Source organism: Hylobates moloch, unplaced genomic scaffold (assembly GCF_009828535.3).
Source record: "Hylobates moloch isolate HMO894 unplaced genomic scaffold, HMol_V3 SCAFFOLD_13, whole genome shotgun sequence".
Taxonomy (NCBI): domain Eukaryota; kingdom Metazoa; phylum Chordata; class Mammalia; order Primates; family Hylobatidae; genus Hylobates; species Hylobates moloch.
Window position 1 is genome coordinate 24470342 of NW_026652288.1, and position 18098 is coordinate 24488439.

At 45.3% G+C, this 18098-nt stretch overlaps 2 protein-coding genes across 11 annotated transcripts in view; one reads left to right on the forward strand and one right to left on the reverse strand.

The window, feature by feature from the left end:
* Positions 1 to 12527: 12527 nt before the first annotated feature.
* PTRHD1 (peptidyl-tRNA hydrolase domain containing 1) lies at positions 12528 to 16152 on the reverse strand. 4 transcript variants are annotated; one of them, XR_009209327.1, is made up of 3 exons: positions 15874 to 16152; positions 14259 to 14535; positions 13204 to 13329 (listed from the first exon to the last, which is right to left on the reverse strand). XR_009209327.1 is itself a non-coding variant. In XM_032172401.2 (2 exons), exons 1-2 carry the CDS (start codon positions 16123 to 16125, stop codon positions 13159 to 13161), a joined length of 423 nt encoding a protein of 140 aa, XP_032028292.1. In that variant the 5' UTR covers positions 16126 to 16152; the 3' UTR covers positions 12528 to 13158. The 4 variants fall into 4 exon arrangements, 1 of the variants encoding a protein (XP_032028292.1); XR_009209328.1 differs by lacking the exon at positions 15874 to 16152 and adding an exon at positions 15492 to 15798; XR_009209329.1 differs by lacking the exon at positions 15874 to 16152 and adding an exon at positions 15109 to 15307.
* The window catches only part of CENPO (centromere protein O), a 29351-nt gene continuing 27344 nt past the window's right edge, over positions 16092 to 18098 (forward strand). For 2 of the 7 annotated variants that reach the window (XM_032172399.2, XM_058426451.1), the window contains exons 1-2: positions 16092 to 16197; positions 16602 to 16716. In XM_032172399.2, coding sequence (XP_032028290.1) covers positions 16671 to 16716 — 46 coding nt within the window. In that variant the 5' untranslated portion in view covers positions 16092 to 16197; positions 16602 to 16670. Of the gene's footprint in view, positions 16269 to 16601; positions 16717 to 18098 lie in introns of all 7 variants that reach the window. The other 5 variants (XM_032172397.2, XM_058426448.1, XM_058426449.1 and 2 more) reach the window with 4 other exon arrangements.

An 18098-nucleotide genomic window follows, 5' to 3' on the forward strand; every position in this document is an offset into this window, starting at 1 on the left:
ACTACAGGCACCCGCCACCACGCCCTGCTAATTTTTTGTATTTTTAGTAGAGACGGGGTTTCACCGTGTTAGCCAGGATGGTCTCGATCTCCTGACCTCTGACCTCGCGATCCGCCCACCTCTGCCTCCCAAAGTGCTGGGATTACAGACGTGAGCCACCGCGCCCAGCCCAGGTAGCCCTTTTCTATTGGCACAGCTGGCAGCATTCACCCATGCAGGCTTCTAGCTTGCTTATCTATGACTGCAGTTTGGTTTTTCAGGCTGCTCTTTGTTAGAAAAAAAATGACTGGGGGGCTGCTTTTTGTTAAAAGGGAAAATCTGTCAAGGACTCTGTTGCCCTCACTATCTGCCTAAATAATTTCTTTCTAGCTCCTGTATCAACTGTTTTCTTTTTTCACGAAAGGTGAGCGAATACAAGTCCTTTTCACTAGAAGTTTCGAAATTCTCACACTCTAGGAGCCTCTACATCGTTGGAGAATTTACAGAACATTAGCAGTTATCTGCAATACCTCATCAAGCTCTCAGCTTTATAGATGATATATGCTTGGGTTAAACCCTTTACACTTCTCCGAAATTACCCTCTCACTGAAAATCAGCTGATTGAGTTGACTACCATCTTAACTGAGAAAGGAGGAAAAGCAGATCGGTGAGATGATCACTTCCAGTCTTCCCTACAAAAATGAATATATAGTATAAACCAAAAAGCGTCTGAGACAGATCTCAACTGATTTAGAGGCTTATTTTGCCACAGTTGAGGTTGTGCATGGGAAAAAGAAATAAAAGTTACAATAGGGCCGGGCACGGTGGCTCACGCCTGTAATCCCAGCACTTTGGGAGGCTGAGGTGGGTGGATCACGAGGTCAGGAGATCGAGACCATCCTGGCTAACACGGTGAAACCCCGTCTCTACTAAAAATACAAAAAAATAATTAGCCGGGCGAGGTGGCGGGCGCCTGTAGTCCCAGCTACGCAGGAGGCTGAGGCAGGAGAATGGCGTGAACCCTGGGGGGCGGAGCCTGCAGTGAGCCGAGATCACGCCACTGCACTCCAGCCTGGGTGAAAGAGCGAGACTCCCTCTCAAAAAAAAAAAAAAAAAAAAAAGTTACAATAGGATCTGTGGCCTGTACTTTTTTCAAAGATGGTTTCAAGGACTTCAGTATTTAAAGGGCAAAGAGTGGACAGAAGGGGTAGGAGGAAAGAGAAAGGGGGAGGTTAGGTGGTAAGGCAAATCGTTACATTCTTGTGAGGCTTTGATTAGCACTCACTGAATTCACATTTTACGTTTGAAAAGACAGGAGTAGGGGAAAGTCAATTATACATTTTTCCTGCAGTCAATAAATCTTTATTTTTTTCTTTTCTTTTTTTTTTGGTGACAGGATCTCGCTCTCTCACCCAGGCTAGAGTGCAGTGGCATGATCTCAGCTCACTGCAACCTCCACCTCCTGAGTTCAAGCAATTCTTGGGCCTCAGCCTCTCGAGTAGCTGGGATTATAGGCATGTGCCATCACACCTGGCTAATTTTTTGTATTTTTAGTAGAGACGAGGTTTTGCTATGTTGGCCAGGCTTGTCTCAAACTTCTGGCCTCAAGTGATCTGCTTTCGTTGGTCTACCAAAGTGCTGGGATTACAGGCGTGAGCCACTGTGCCCAGCCATTCCTTTTACACATAAGGTAAAGTCAGCATGTGAAATCACAGCTATCTGTTTAAGAATAAAAGGAAGGAAGTTTTTGTGTGCTTCAGTTCCCAAGTTTAACTTTCCCTTTGGCACAGTGAGTTTGGGGATCCCAAAATTTTTCTTTTCTTTTCGTATGTCCTATTCCCTCTTTTACCTACAATAAAATGCTGCTGAGAAGCAATTCATGTTGAAATTAAACAAGAATAAGATGACTCCTTGTGAAATTTCTATCAGTTTGGCCTTTAAAACCAATGCCTCTAAAAGCTGAGTGGCTTAACTCAGAAAGTGAACAGAAGGGACACATCAACAAACAGGCTGACCTTCCTCTAACAGGAACAAAGGTCTTGCCTGGGGTTTCCTTCCTTATTCCTGAAGAAGCAGTCCAGCCCTGCTCAGTTCTGCTTCTTTTTCAAGTCCAAAGTAATTTATCACATACCTGCCTATACTTAACTTTAGGCTACATATTTCCTGATCATTTTCCTTTTTGACTTGCAAACTTCTATTTTTAAAAAAGCATAAATTGGCCGGACACGGTGGCTCATGCCTGTAATCCCAGCACTTTGAGAGGCTGAGGCAGGTGGATCGCCTGAGCTCAGGAGTTCGAGACCACCCAGGGCAACATGGTGAAACCCTGTTTCTACTAAAAATACAAAAAAATTAACCGGGTGTGTGGTGGTGCACACCTGTAGTCCCAGCTACTTGGGAGGCTGAGGCAGGAGAATCACTTGACCCCCAGAGGCAAAGGTTGCAGTGAGCTGAGGTCACGCCACTGCACTCCAGCTTGGGCCACAGAGTGAGACAGTGAGACTCCATCTTAAAAAAAATTTTTTTTTAAAAGCATAAATTTTAAAAATTAGTTTTCCATTTTAACATTCTTCTAATGTTAGCAATTCTACTTTAAATAATAATTACTTAGCAAGCTAGACCTTAAAGTTCAAGCAAAACCAACTGGGGAAAAAGCTCCCTACAGAGCACACCCTATTTAAAGACTCGAGCAACTCTGAGCTTAGGCTTTAAATTTTCATCCTACCTTCAGTTGAAAGCTTCTAAAAAGCCTTTTATTAAGGAAATTTTTAAGTGTCTGTGAAAGTAGAAAGAATAGTATAATGACCCAGTTCTAGGTTTTTAATCAGTCTTTTGGTATGTGATTTTTATAACCCCAAGTAAAGAAATGACTTCAGTCACTTCATTACTAGCTCAAAAGTAAGTTGTGGCTAGTCATCCTGCGAATCTTTAGACCTAAGGATTTGTCTTTAAAATTGCACATTAGTGGCCGGGCGCGGTGCTCATACCTGTAATCCCAGCACTTTGGGAGGCCAAGGTGGGCGGATCACAAGGTCAGGAGTTCGAGACCAGCCTGGGCAACATGGTGAAACCCCGTCTCTACTAAAAATACAAAAATTAGCCAGGCGTGGTGGCGGGCACCTGTAGTCCCAGCTACTTGGGAGGCTGAGGCAGGAGAATCGCTTGAACCTGGGAGGCAGAGGTTGCAGTGAGCTGAGATCATGCCACTGCACTCTAGCCTGGGCAACAGAGTGAGACTCTGTCTCAAAAAAAAATGCATATTAGCTATATTAAATAATGATTATATCACAAGTAATTTAATAGTAGTGACAAAATATATATATTTTCAACCAGCAGATATTAACTGAATACCTACTATTTACCAGGTACTATTTCAGGCACTGGGGCTACCTCAGTGAAGAAAATAAAAATCCCTGCCCTCATGGAGCTTGCATTCTAATGAAAGTTGGCTGACAAACCAATAAGCAAAATATATGGTGTGTCAGATGACAAGGGCTGTGGAGAAAAATTAAGTAGGGAAGGAGGGATAGGAAGTAGTGGAGTGGAGTGGTCACAGTTTAAAACAGGAAAGTCAGAACATGCCTTCAGAGAAGGTAACATCTGAGTGACAACCAGAAGGAGGTGAGATAGTGAGCCATGGCAATATGGAGAAAGACCTTCCTAAGCAGAGGTGCAAAGGCCTTGAGGCTGGAGCAGAGTGACTGAGGAGAACTGTAGGAGTTAGGTCAAAGAGGCAATGAGGGACAGGAGGGTGTGGGGCCTTGTAGACCAAATTAATTCTTTGGCTTTTACTGAGATGGCAAGGTGCTACCGGATTTTAAATAGGAAAAGTGGCGTGCTCTTGCCTGGGTTTTAGCAGGGCTACTCTGGGCTTTGTGTGAAGAGTTGTTATGGAGAAGGCAGATGCAGAAGCTAGGAAACTTGTTAGGAGGCTATGGCAGTCATCCAGGCAAGAGATGATGATTTGGACCAGGACGGTAGCAGTCGAAATCGGGAGAAGTGGTCAGATTCTGGATCTATTTTAAAGGTAGAGACAACCATATTTGGTGACATACCAGATGTGGGGTGTGTGTGAGAAGAATCAATAATGACTCTCGGCCGGGCACGGTGGCTCACACCTGTAATCCCAGCACTTTGGGACGTCAAGGCAGGTGGATTGTTTGAGGTCAGGAGTTCAAGACCAGCCTGGCCAACATGGTGAAACCCTGTCTCTACCAAAAATACAAAAAATTAGCCGGGTCTTGTGGCGGGTGCCTGTAATCCCAGCTACTCAGGAGGCTGAAGCAGGAGAATCGCTTGACCCAGGAAGCAGAGTTTGCAGTGAGCAGAGATCATGCCATTGCACTCCAGCCTGGGCAACAGAGCAAGACTCCGTCTCAAAATAATAATAATAATGACTCTCGGGTTTTTGCCCTGGGCAACTGGAAGGATGGAGTTGCCGTTAACAGAGATGGGGAAGAGAAGCAGGCTTAGCTCATTTTCTGTCATGATAAGTTTAAGATTCCTATTAGACATCCAAGTGATCTCAAATCAGCAGTCAGATATATATGGGCCTGAAACGTAGGGAGCTGATTGGAGTTGAAGATATAAATTTAGAAGACATCAGTATATAGTTAATTTTAAGGTCATAGTTTTTGTTTTTTGTTTTTTTGTTTTGTTTTGTTTTTTGAGATGGAGTTTCGCTCTTGTTGCCCAGGCTGGAGTGCAATGGCGCGATCTTGGCTTACCTCAACCTCCACCTCCCGGGTTCAAGCCATTCTCCTGCCTCAGCCTCCTGAGTAGCTGGGATTACAGGCATGTGCCACTACGCCTGGCTAATTTTATATTTTTAGTAGAGACGGGGTTTCTCCATGTTGGCCAGGCTGGTCTCGAACTCCCGCTCTCAGGTGATCCACCTGCCTCAGCCTCCCGAAGTGCTGGTATTACAGGCGTGAACCACTGGGCCTGGCCAAGGTCATGGTTTTTAAAGACTAAAAGATGACTGAAAACCAAGTCTCTTAACTATCTCTCTGCCTAGTAGAGTTTATCACAGGAACAAAGATGGTTCAATATTTGAAGTCTAGGAGTACAATTCACCACAGTAACAACAGAGAACAACCATATGATGATGTCAGTAAATGCAGAAAAGTTATTTAAGACATCCATTTATGAATTGAAAAAATTTTTAGCCAACCAGTGGCAGAAGATAAACCCCTTAATCTAATAGAGCAGTTGTCAAAACTTTCAACAAATAACATACCTAACAGCGAAGGTCTCAGAGCATTCTCACTAAACTCAATCGCAAGTCAAAAACACCCGCTAAACTGCTATTATTGCACTAGAAGTCCTGGCCAATGCAATAAGATGAGAAAAAGAAATAAGTATGAAGATTGCATTAAAAGAGACTAAATTGTGGTGATTGTTATATAGTGCTTTTATAGGGTATAGTTTAAATTGGTCTTCACAATCCTGCTAAAACTTATTCACAGGTGAGGAAATGAAGCTAAATTTCTTAGCCATTATGTTGCAGAGTTGAGTCTTAACATTAAGTCTTCTGGGATTGTCACCTGCCTTGCTCTTTCCATTTGTATCACAAAGAAGTAACAGCATATATCCTATGGTTCAATTTCTGTTCCTGCAGCCACATCATCACAGTCTTGTGTCTTGAATATTTCAGTCTCCTGACTGATGTCTCAGCCTTCCTTCCCATTCCCAGGAAGTAACATCTTGCCTCTGTTGCCAGATTAATCTTCCACTTTTATCACGAGCACTTCTTATTCGTTACCTCCAGTGTTGGGGCAGAGGTAGAATGTTTCATCCCCAACCAGTGTTTTCTTCCTTTCTAATTGACGTAATGCTCCTAATGCTCCTATTCTATTGTTCTACCTTACTCTTCCTCCTCATGGAGGTTAAAAGAATAACCTAGTTGGTGGGTGATTGCCTTTTGTCCACGTCTCTCAATTGAGTGGAACCAATCTATCAAAGTTTGATAGAATGTGGGGAATTTGTTCTTATTATCCTTACTTCACATGACCAGTAGGAAGCATCAACTTTGGTGAAGTATCTGCTCTGTATACTCACACTTTTCCTTAAGATAGGCAACTAGCAATCCTATTTAGGCCATCACATAAAGCTATATCTTCTAACCAATTGATAATAAAAGTGATATTTTGTTTATCTGCTTTTTGTCTCATTTCTCAAGAACCTAGGATCAGAACTTGGGTGCCACTTATTTGACCCTTAAAAATCCCCTCAGTTGGCCGGGTGCAGTGGCTCATGCCTGTAATCCCAGCACTTTGGGAGGCTGAGGTGGGCGGATCATGACCCATGATCAAGACCATTCTGGCCAACATAGTGAAACCCCGTCTCTACTAAATATACAAAAATTAGCCAGGCATGGCAGTGCGCACCTGTAGTCCCAGCTACTTGGAGGCTGAGGCAGAATTGCTTGAACCTGGGAGGCAGAGGCTGCATTGAGCCAAGATTGCGCCACTGCACTCCAGCCTGGGCAACAGAGGGAGACTCTGTCTCAAAAAAAAAAAAAAAAAAAAATCCCCTCAGCTAAAATCCAGCCTTAGGCCAGCAGTCAAAACCCACCATATCTGGATGTTAAAGAAGGACAAAACCTGGTGCTGTGTTAAGCTTGACCTCAGAGGACAGCTAAAACCTGTCAGGCAGTCATAGTTGAGGGCAGTGGTTCTCAGCCATCTATCCACACTAACACCTTCCTGTCGGTTACGAAGGCTCACTACTGCCAAGATTCTCAACCAGGAAGCAAGAAGGAACTCACACCCTTAGGACAGCATCTCAGAACCTGTGGGAAAGTTGTGTTGGTTAGACAATAAAACAGGCAATTCTTAACCTGCCCCTGGAGGGGAACCCTCTGGGCTCTGCCAGCGCCATGAGAAGCGGTGACCTAGGCTTTGACCCTCAGCTTTATAAGTTCAGAAACTCAACTTTGTCAGCTCATCCAGTGATAATTGGGCTCTAGGGTGTTGAGTCACAAAACTTACAGTCACAGGAGGCTGATTTATAATCCAGAATGTCAATTAACCAATTAAAAATGGAAGATACAGCTTTTCAGCACTTGAACTACTCGTGACCCCTTTTCAAACTACCCTCCAGTATCTATATGGCTGGAAAACCAAATTGTTAACCAACTACAAGAGATCAGAAAAACTGCTGAGTGCAGTGGCTCACGCCTGTGATCCCAGCATTTTGGGAGGCCAAGGTGGGCGGATCACTTGAGGTCAGGAGTATGAGATCAGCCTGGCCAACATGGCAAAACCCCGTCTCTACTAAACATACAAAAATTAGCCGGGCATGATTGTGCATGCCTGTAATCCCAGCTACTCGGGAGGCTGAGGCAGAAGAATCAATTGGACCCAGGAGGCGGCGGTTGCAGTGAGCCGAGATTGTGCCACTGCACTCCAGCCTGGGTGACAGAATGAGACTCTATCTAACAAAAAAAAAAGAAAAACTGAACTGACAAAAGACCTGGTTTTCAATCCCAGTCCTGCCATTGTCTTTGATCTTGGCAAGTCAAAGCCTTTCTGAATCTGTAAACTCTGAGACTAGATGGCCTGCATCACAACAATTGTCAGGATTGATTCATATGGGAGCACTTTGTTAATTATACAATGTTTTTCACGTAAAAGAAACCTACCGGCCAGGCGCGGTGGCTCATACCTGTAATCCCAGCACTTTGGGAGACTGAGGCGGGTGGATCACCTGAGGTCAGAAGTCCAAGACCACCTGGCCAACATGATGATGTCAGGCCTCTGAGCCCAAGCCTGCACGTGTACATCCAGATGGCCTGAAGCAACTGAATTACCACAAAAGAAGTGAAAATAGCCAGTTCTATCTTAACTGATGACATTCCACCGTTGTGATTTGTTTCTGCCCCACCCTAACTGATCAATTGACCTTGTGACATTCCTTCTCCTGGACAATGAGTCTCAGAAGCTCCCCACCGGGCACCTTGTGACCCTTGCCCCTGCCCGCAAGAGAAAAACCCCCTTTTAACTGTAATTTGCCACTACCTACCCAATCCTATAAAACTGTCCCACCCTTGTCTCCCTTTGCAGACTCCTTTTTCGGACTCCATCTGCCTGCACCCAGGTGATTGAAAAGCTTTATTGCTCACACAAAGCCTGTTTGGTGGTCTCTTCACACGGATGTGTGTGACAGATAAAACCCCCTCTCTACTACAAATACAGAAAATTAGCTGGGCATGGTGGCAGGCACCTGTAATCCCAGCTACTCTGGAGGCTGAGGCAGGAGAATTACTTGAACCCAGAAGGCACAGGTGGCAGTGAGCCAGGATTGCTCCACTGCATTCCAGCCTGGGCAACAAGAGCAAAACTCTTGTCTCAAAAAAAAAGAAAGAAAGAAAGAAAAAAAGAAATCTATCAAAGCATAGGAGATTCTTTTCAAGGATATAGCGTCTATTCTAGGGCTTGCAGCACAATCTTTGCCCTGTTGGAGAAATCATAATTTTCTGTAACCTTAGTATGCATGGCCAATACAGTGCACTTGGTGCCAAATTTCTGCTATTTGACTCCTTCCTGTGAGCACTTAATACCCTCTCATAATGTGTTGATTCTAAACCACACACATTTATTGTTCCCCTTTTAGGTTGGCTGTCTCCAGGGCCCAGGCTGTTTCTAGGTAGCACTAGAGCCTCCACTTCAGTGGGTCTGAGGTGGGGCCCAATAATTTGCATTTCTAACAAGTACCCAAGGGTACTGATCTAGGGACGAGACCACCGCTTTGAGAGCCACTGATCTAGTTCAAATGATCATGGTCTTAAACTGATACCAATAAGAAAATCTATTGCTTTCCTGCTGCTGTCTTGCTCTCACTCAGCGTCAGAGCATGAGTTCCTGTTCTTCCCCGACTTGGGCAGCCATTTATGTTATTTGTGCTCAGATCTCTGCTTTATGGATTTGCCTAAATCTGCTGTCTCCCAGCTGTGTGTCATTTCTGTCTAGCTTCTTTTCCCCCCAAAGTCTCACTCTGTTGCCCAAGCTGGAGTGCAGTGGCACGATGTCGGCTCACTGCAACCTCCACCTCCCGGGTTCAAGTGATTCTACTGCCTCAGCCTCCCGAGCAACTGGGACTACAGGCACGTGCCACTATGCCTGGCTAATTTTTTTTTTTTTTTTTTTTTTTTGGAGACAGAGTTTCACTCTTGTTGCCCAGGCTGACTGCAATCTCTGAGAGCAATCTCTGGCTCACCGCAATCTCCACTTCCTGGGTTCAAGCAATTCTCCTGCCTCAGCCTCCCGAGCAGCTGGGATTACAGGCCACCACACCCAGCTAATTTTGTATTTTTAGTAGAGATGGGGTTTCTCTATGTTGGTCAGGGTGGTCTCGAACTCCCAACCTCAGATGATCCACCCGCCTCGGCCTCCCAACATGCTGGGATTACAGGCGTGAGCCACCGCGCCTTGCAATTTTCTTGTATTTTTAGTAGAGACAGGGTATCACTATGTTGGCCAGGCTGGTCTCGAACTCCTGACCTTGTGATCCGCCCACCTTGGCCTCCTAAAGTGCTGGGATTACAGGTGTGAGCCACCACACCTGGCCTGTCTAGCTTTATACTATGTCTTACTGAAGAATTCAGAACTTAATTTTTTTTAAGATGCAGTGTCATTTAGAAACATTTTCCTAATTGGCTTGAATGGAAATGGTACTTGATGATTCCTGGATGGCATCACTCCCTAACAGAAAGGGGTAGACAATGGCCTACTTGATGGAGAACTCTTGGAGGGCAGCTCTGACAGCTGTGCCATCTGCATCTTCCCAAGTTTAGGTTCTAGCACGAAGTCCCAGGCACTGCTCTAAGGGGTTTGTACATCCAAACACATTTAAATCCTTGCTTTACGGATAAGCGAACTGGGTCTCAGGGAAATGGAGTGACTGCCCAAGTCCAGAGAACTTGAAAGTATGAGACCCAGATTTGGACTCAAGCAGTTTGACACCAAAGCCTAGGCTCCTATTCACTATTATGCTACCTAATATAGTGCTCAATAAGTTTATTCAGTATTATGAAAGATCATATGCCTCCTTTTTTAAACTTTTAAGTTCAGGGGTACCTATGCAGGATGTGCAGGTTTGTTTTATAGGTAAACTTGCATCATGGGGGTTTGTGGTACAGATTTGATCACCCAGGTATTAAGCCTAGAACCCATTGGTTATTTTCCTGATCCACTCCCTCCTTCCACCCTCCAATCAGTCTCCGTGTGTGTTGTTCCCCTCTGTGTGTTCATGTGTTCTCATCATTTAGCTCCCACTTTTAAGTGAGAACATGTGGTATTTGGTTTTCTGTTACTGCTTTAGTTTGCTAAGGATAATGCATATGCCTCCTACTTAATAGAAAAAAAGTCAGCAGTATGGTCAACTTCAACTTTCTCCTACAATCTATTAAACCTACGTACATCTATATCTTCACCGTCTGCCTTTCCACCAGTCTCAGAAAAGAAGTTTCCCCTCTCTCAGTTCAAGACCAGTTCTTCCCGGTGCCTTTGACCCCATCTCTTCCTATTTTCTCTGTACTTCATCAGTTATTCTATTTGGGAACTTTAATCTCTTAATCTCTCCTCTCCTTACTTTCTCCTCCTCACCCTCTTTCCCCTCCTCACCCATCAACCTGCTCAAGATCTAAGAATATCCCCACTAGGGGACCCAGCATTGATCTTTCCAGCCCCTCTTCAGTCAGCCTCTCTCTCCTCCCTTTCAAGCTTCTGGAAAGGACACACTTCTCACCTCTTACCTCCCTCCCCTCCCATTCTTTTTTTTTTTTTTTCGAGATGGAGTTTTGCTCTTGTCGCCCAGGCTGGCGTGCAGTGGCACGATCTCTACTCACTGCAATCCCTGCCTCCCGGGTTCAAGCAATTCTTCTGCCTCAGCGTCCCGAGTAGCTGGGATTACAGGCGTCTGCCACCACACCCTGCTAATTTTTGTATTTTTAGTAGAGACAGGGGTTTCACCATGTTAGCCAGGATGGTCTCCAACTCCTGACCTGGTGATCCGCCTGCCTTGGCCTCCCAAAGTGCTGGGATTACAGGCGTGAGCCACCGCGCCTGGCTTCCCATTCTTGTCTCAACATGTTACAATCTGATTTCTACCCTCACTATGCTATTTAAACTTCACTGAGTTCACCAGTACATTCCCAATTGCTAAACGTTTCCACGTTTTATTTACTGAAATTCTATGCTGCACTTGATTGTTCTCTACCCCTGCAACTCCTCATTCACTTGGCTTCCTGGGGTTGGCTCTGCCCTCAGCACTCTACCAATTCTCCCTGTGAGACCCGTCCCCTCTCCTTGATTCAGGTGACCACCTTTCATAAAGAGAAATTTTTTTTTTTTTTAGTAGAGACAGTATTTCACCATGTTGGTCAGGCTGGTCTCAAACTCCTGACCTCAGGTGATCCACCCACCTCAGCCTCCCAAAGTGCTGGGATTACAGGCGTAAGCCACTGTACCAGGCCCATGAAGGGAAATCTTATCTGGGATCTTAGCAGAACATTATCTAAGGGGGACGGGTAATATCCATATAGATTCTTAGCTACCTGAGGGCAAAACTGTTTTATGCACAGCCTGCCACAGTAGACAAACAATAGATATCTGTTGAACAAATTACCCCTTATAAACTTTGCTTCACAGATATCTAAGCAATTTCTGTAGATGTGTCCAAATGTTTACAGAAATATTGTAAACGTACAGAGTGTTACAGATGTTCAGAGAAGGAACTATCATTTTTGGCTCGTTAAGAATTTTTGGCAGTGATAGCACTTGAGCTGGAAATAGTTTAAGTAAAGTCCAGGGGCAGGAAAGGGAGGGGAGGAGTAATAACATTCAACTCCCACGCCAGAGACTGGAGAACAGCAACTGGAGGGACTCTGTGGAAACATCAAGTTTGAATAAGGGAATAGAAGATTCAACTAAAAAGACAGGTAGGAGGCTGGGCACGGTAGCTCACACCTGTAATCCCAGCACTTGGGAGTCCGAGGCTGGCAGATCACCTGAGGTCAGGAATTGGAGACCAGCTTGGCCAACATGGTGAAACCCCGTCTCTACCAAAAAAATACAAAAATTAGCCGGCTGTGGTGGCATGCGCCTGTAATCCCAGCTACTCGGGAGGCTGAGGCAGGAGAATGGCTTGAACCCAGGAGGCGGAGGTTGCAGTGAGCAGAGATGGCGCCACTGCACTCCAGCTTGGGCAACAGAGAGAGACTCCATCTCGAAAAAACAAAAAAGATAGGTTTGAAATACACATGAGGAGGGCCTGAAGTCTAAGCTAAGGAGTGCTGGGATTACTCCATAGACAGGGAGGAGCCTAGACTACACAGGTAGGTGTTCAGTCGTCCTATCTGGTGGCAGAGCGGCTGCTGGATTGGAGCATCACGCTGGAGGTGAACAGACTGTGGGACACGCCAGTGAGAAAAATGAGAGGCTGACACAGGGCAGTGGCACTGAAATGACAAGAAAACAGCTGTAGTACTTGACAGATTTCATCGAATCTAATGAATCTGTATGTATGTACATATATATAGACACACACAAATTTTAACTTTTTATTAATCTTTATACAGACAGTGTCTCACTCTCTTGCCCAGGCTGGAGTGCGGTGGCATGATTAGAACTGACCGTAACCTTGAACTCATGGGCTCAAGCGATCCTCCTGCCTTGGCTTCCCAAAACCCTGGGATTAACAGATGTGAGCCACCAAGCTGGCCAAATTTTAACATCTTTGTTATTGAAATACAAGTGTTTAATTTGCCCGCATTTTTTTTAACAATACATAAAATATTACCGCATCTTAAAGTTGATGTTGTCTTAGATTCAATGAAATGTGATAACTGGATGTGAATAAGAAGGAATTCAAAAGCAAAGTTTCAAACCCGGGTGACTGGAAGGGAGTTTCCTTGACCCCCATACGAGAGTGTAACCAAATCTTCTATTTGAGCAATGATCCCCAGACTATACTGCTCTCCCACCTTCCCCACTTGAACTTATTAATAAGACGAAGTAGTTATTAATGACAACTTTAATATGAACATGTGCTTAACCCTCAAGAAATTGTCACAACTGAAAGATGGGAGCAAGCTGACACTGTAAGGAGCACATGATGCTTTGGAATGGGTGGCCTGCTGTTGGATCCAGCTGGTATTCAAACCCATCAAAGCAGCGGTTATTTGAACAATCGGAACTTCTTCAAATACTGGCCCACTTCTTCCTTGGGGTAGGGCCGGAGAGCAATACAAGTGGCGATATTCTCTGGTTGCTCAAGCCACAGCATGTGGTCAATGTTCTTCTGTTGCAGGGTCTCGGCCAGCTCCTTTAGGGTGGTCTCATCTGGGGCCTAAAGGAGAAGAACACAGAACACAAACTGAATAGCCCACTTAGGAAGTGTCAAAAGGCCAAAAAAGGTTTCGGGAGTCCTCTTAACTGAAAGTGGAGTAACAGCTTTATCAACGAGGGAGCTGCGGAGCAATGATGTCATTCCTTGGTGCACTGGGGAGGGGAGAGAGGCTTCATATTCCTGTTTAGAAAATGGAGATTTGTATCTTCCCTTGTGAGATGTTGTATGCCCAACATACACATATGTAATGTGTAATTCTGCTCTACACATTTTCCAGCTCTCCTATGGCTGGCGCCCATAATTTTAAGTGCCTCTGACTTTAAGAGCTGCCTAGTGGAAGTTTTTTTTGTTTTTTGTTTTTGTTTTCTTTTGAGACAGAGTCTTGCTCTGTCGCCCGGGCTAGAGTGCGGTGGCATGATATCAGCTCACTGCAGCCTCTGGCTCCCGAGTTCAAGCAATTCTCCTGCCTCAGCCTCCCGAGTAGCTGGGATTACAGGCACACACCACCACACCTGGCTAATTTTTGTATTTTTAGTAGAGATGGGGTTTCACCATGTTGCCCAGGCTGGTCTGGAACTCCTGACCTCAAGCGATCCACCCGCCTAGGCCTCCCAAAGTGTTAGGATTACAGGTGTGAGCCACTGTGCCCAGCCCCTAGTGGAAGGATTTCTAAAAGCACATCCACTTCCACTTCCCTCCACCCCTCCCACTCTACCTCACTGAAACCTAGAGGGGTTTTCCTTCTGCTGGGATGGCTCCCACTTGTTTATTAAAGGGAGAGTACAATGTTCTCTAACATACTTCTAAAATCGTTTCTGGGTCATCCTTACTGCCAATTCACCCATGCTGAATCCCATTCCAGGAAGTATTAAAACGATCACTCAGAAAATTATTATTTTTGTGTTATTTTGCATAAAGTTATCTCTTACCTATGAAGGCAGAAGCCACTAAGATAATCAGAGGCTTGTTTTAATAAATTAGAGAATGCCAGTATTGCTACTCTTAACCTGCTGAGTTCTTCTGGCAGAGCTCTGCTGAGGACTCATCAGCTTCTTCAGCCTCGGGCAGCAGCATAGTATAGTGAGATACAGTAAGTCTCTGGAATCAGACTACTGGCCTCCAAACTCTTGCTGACTGTGTGATCGTGGATAAGTTAGGTGACTTCGCTGGCCTCTTCGTCCCTTTATAAAACAGGAATAATGCTTCCTAGTGGGGATCAATGAAATTAGGCTCAGACCTGTGCCTGGCACACACTAAGCACTCAATAAATGTAGTTAATCCTGGTATTTTCTAATATTTTATTGGCCCTTCTGACTACAGCAGCACCTCAATGTAATCAGTAGCGACTCCTAAGTCCCTTTCTTGAGTCATGACTAACAACTAAGAATCATGAGACCCTCTTTTAAACTCAGGGGAGTCACTTAATCCCTGAAGGCTTCAGAGAGTTTCACTTGCGACAAGAGGAGTCTGACCTGATTTCTTGAGACCTCTTACTAGGAAGAAAATCTAAGTGAAAATCCAGCAGCTTCTGTTCTGCCTACACAGATTCTCAAGGCATTTTTCCTACAGGTTACCATTTGATGTTTCACTATCCAGCAGCAATTTTTCTCTTGAAAGATAATCTGTCTTTGCCAGTTACCCATGAAGGGATTACTCCACCCCTCCACCTGAGTTCTGGCTTAATTACTTTAAAGCCGTTTTTCCTTATTATAAAACATGTGCTTAAGGTAGAAAATTTTAAAAATACAGATAAGCATTAGGAAATAACCAAAATCTCACCATGCACTACTTAATATGTAGATATATTTCTTTAGTTTTTCCTTTCAAAGTCTTGATCATTCTGTATATATAGTTCAGTTAGCTTCGCATCACGAGCACTCTTCCAGACCACTAAATATGCTTCAAAAACATAAGGACTCCCATGAATATCCTTGTGCAAAGCTCTTTGGGTGCCTCTGATTATTTTCTCAGGCTACATCTCTAGCAGCAGGAGAGAGAGTCGAAGGGTAAGGGTGAGATTTGTTCGGTCATCTGCAAACAGAACCTGACTGCTATTTTAAAAGGTGTACCGATTTACACCCCTGGTGCCTGGTCTATCTGAAGTTAGGTTCAATTTATACTAATGTTTTTAGTATTTATTTTCAAATAATTTGGCGTCCTACCCAGGTAAATACTCAGTTTGACTTCACTCTGCACTGTCCCCACGGCGAAAGGAGCTCGCTCTGTCCCTTCGGGCTCGGTTTTGCTGGCAGCACTTTGGGGCATGGCTTTAAAAAGTTGGCCAGTGCACAGGCGGAACAGCGGGGACACAGGAGCCACCACTTTACCGCGAGCCCAGAAGGGGGCGGAGGACTGCTGTCCACTCTTCACACAGTCAGGCTCTTCCCAAGGGCGCACCTCCAGGGAAATAGCTCCAGTCTAAATGTTAAGGATCACCCCAACTCCCGCCGCACCCACTCTCGGCAGCTAGGCCTTTGGACCGAAGACCACACCCACTTCCGCCCTCGACGTCTCAGCACCTCCCCCTCCGCCCGCGTGCCTCACCTCGAGGACCACTTTGCGCATGCGCCCCAGCTCTTGGAGGTAAGCGGCTGTGTGCGGGTGGTCGCGGTGAGTGTGCAAGGCCGCGGTGGCCGCGTGACAAGCCTGCGCTACCAGTGCGCCCGCCGGCCAGGAGAACGGAGCTTGTGATAGATCCTTTCGTAACACCAAGTATTGTACCAGGACCTGCGGCTCCACCCCAGAGGCCGCCATCTTCCTGACCACCCCAAAGGCCGGACCTACTCCCCGGTGCATCCTGGGATCAGGGCGGGGCCCTGAGCGCCGCCATGCTTTTGTACGGCAGGATCGCAAAGCACGCCGGGACCGGTTGGTTTGGTTTTTAAGACGTGGATGGCGGGAATTCTCGCTACTGGCCTGGGTGAGCTAGAAGGGAGAAGGTAGGGGAAAAGCCCATTGTCGGACCGGACCGTGGCCAGGGTGGCGGGCTGAACGGCCTTCTTAAAACTCCTTCCGTGGCCGGGAAGCCCGCTGGACCAGAGTAGCCGTGGCCTCGGGAGCGCGCCGGGGTCGCGGGATGGGCGCGGGGGTGGACGTGGACTCTGCTGGCTCGGACGCTGGGAGAGGGCGGGCGGCTCAAGAAAGGGGATCCTAGCCGTGACATTTGTGTCATCCGCGGCCCAGGGGTTGTGCCTGAGTGGTGTGTGCCCTGCCGTCTGGGTTTGAATGGGACTAGATGTGATGTGACTCTGTTGCCATTTTTCTTTTATCAGCAAGGACATCGAGGTCCCTATCACCGCGTGCCTAGACAACTTTATGGGAAGTCCTTTGGGAATCCTGAGATGGAGCAGGCGAACCCTTTACGTCCAGAAGGCGAGTCCAAAGGAGGTATTCAGAGGGTCGCCGCCTTCCCCTTCCTGCTGCTGCCCAAAGATGACCCGCAGGCTGAGAGAGCTCTTTCCTCCTGGAACTGACGTGGGACCTGGCCTGTTTGGGAGCAGAATGATGAAAGGAACTAACATTGAAGACAAAGGGACAGGCAGCCAAGATTATTCCAGGAGGAAAAATGACTTCGTTTCTAGGCTCCCACCCCTTTTGAGACGGATAAGTTGCATCCATCTTATGCTCAGTGTTGATATTCTGAACTGCGGTTCTAGCCAGGGAGGTCCCTTTCCCCTCCCTGGATTTTTTGGGCCATGTATGCATTACTCCTGAGGGAGAGCCAGTGCAGGGCATTGACTTTAGTGTTGGTTAGAACTGGTTTTGTGTCTTGGCTCTGCCATGATAAATATTGTGACCTTAGGCAAGTCACTTTATTCTCTGCCTCTGTTTCTTCATCTGGAAAATGGAGGTGAAAATAGCACTGTAGTTGTGGTTGTGGAAAAAGTATTTCTTTTGTGGTGGAAAAGTATTTAATTCACACTTTTCAAGTGAAGCATTTAGCACATGTCTAATATATAGGAAATACTCAATGAAAGGCTTAATTCTTTACATACTTTGTAAGTGTCGTAAAATGTAGAAGGTGTTTAAAGAATGCTCTATTAGAGTTGCTTACAATTATGAAACTATTACTTTTACTTAGTCCTTAGTCAGTCCTTTGGAAACTGAGATTTGCGTCTGAATTTCTGTCCAGGAGTGAGTTGCTTTCTTCGTTATTTTCCAGTAATATTTGTGGACAGCCCTGGTTTTGTGTGACTTTATGTCCTGTGCTACTAATACTTTTTAGAACTTTGAAATACTTAAGCCTGATGCCTAAATCCAAAGGGTTCTACATTTAGTACTTTGGGAAAACTTGCCGTAAAACCTAACTTAAAAAATAACTCTACAGTTTTAAAAAGAATTTTTGAGCGTGTCATTGAATTTGGTGATCCTATTTTTTCTGGGCCATCGTTATCATTGATAACTGTGGAGTAACTATATTCAGCTTAAGATGACTTAAGCTGAGACTTTAGGTAATAAAAGTATATGGGGTAAGATTCATTGTTACTTTAAGACTAAAAATAAGTTTGGTGACTTTATGTAGTGGAAACATGCTACACTCAGGAGTAACCTGTTCTCTAGTCTAGGCCTAATTTTGTTTCTGTTAAAATAAGCGATGAGGTGGAAGTTTTGGATTATCAAGAGACTTAGACCAGTCTCCTTATTCTCTACCCAAAACAGTATTTAAACATTTAGCTGTTACCCATACTGGTTTTATCCCTCTGCTTGTGTGATTTCAGCCTTTTGCTTATTATTTGAATTCTCCCCACTCATTTAAGAAGGAAGGACGT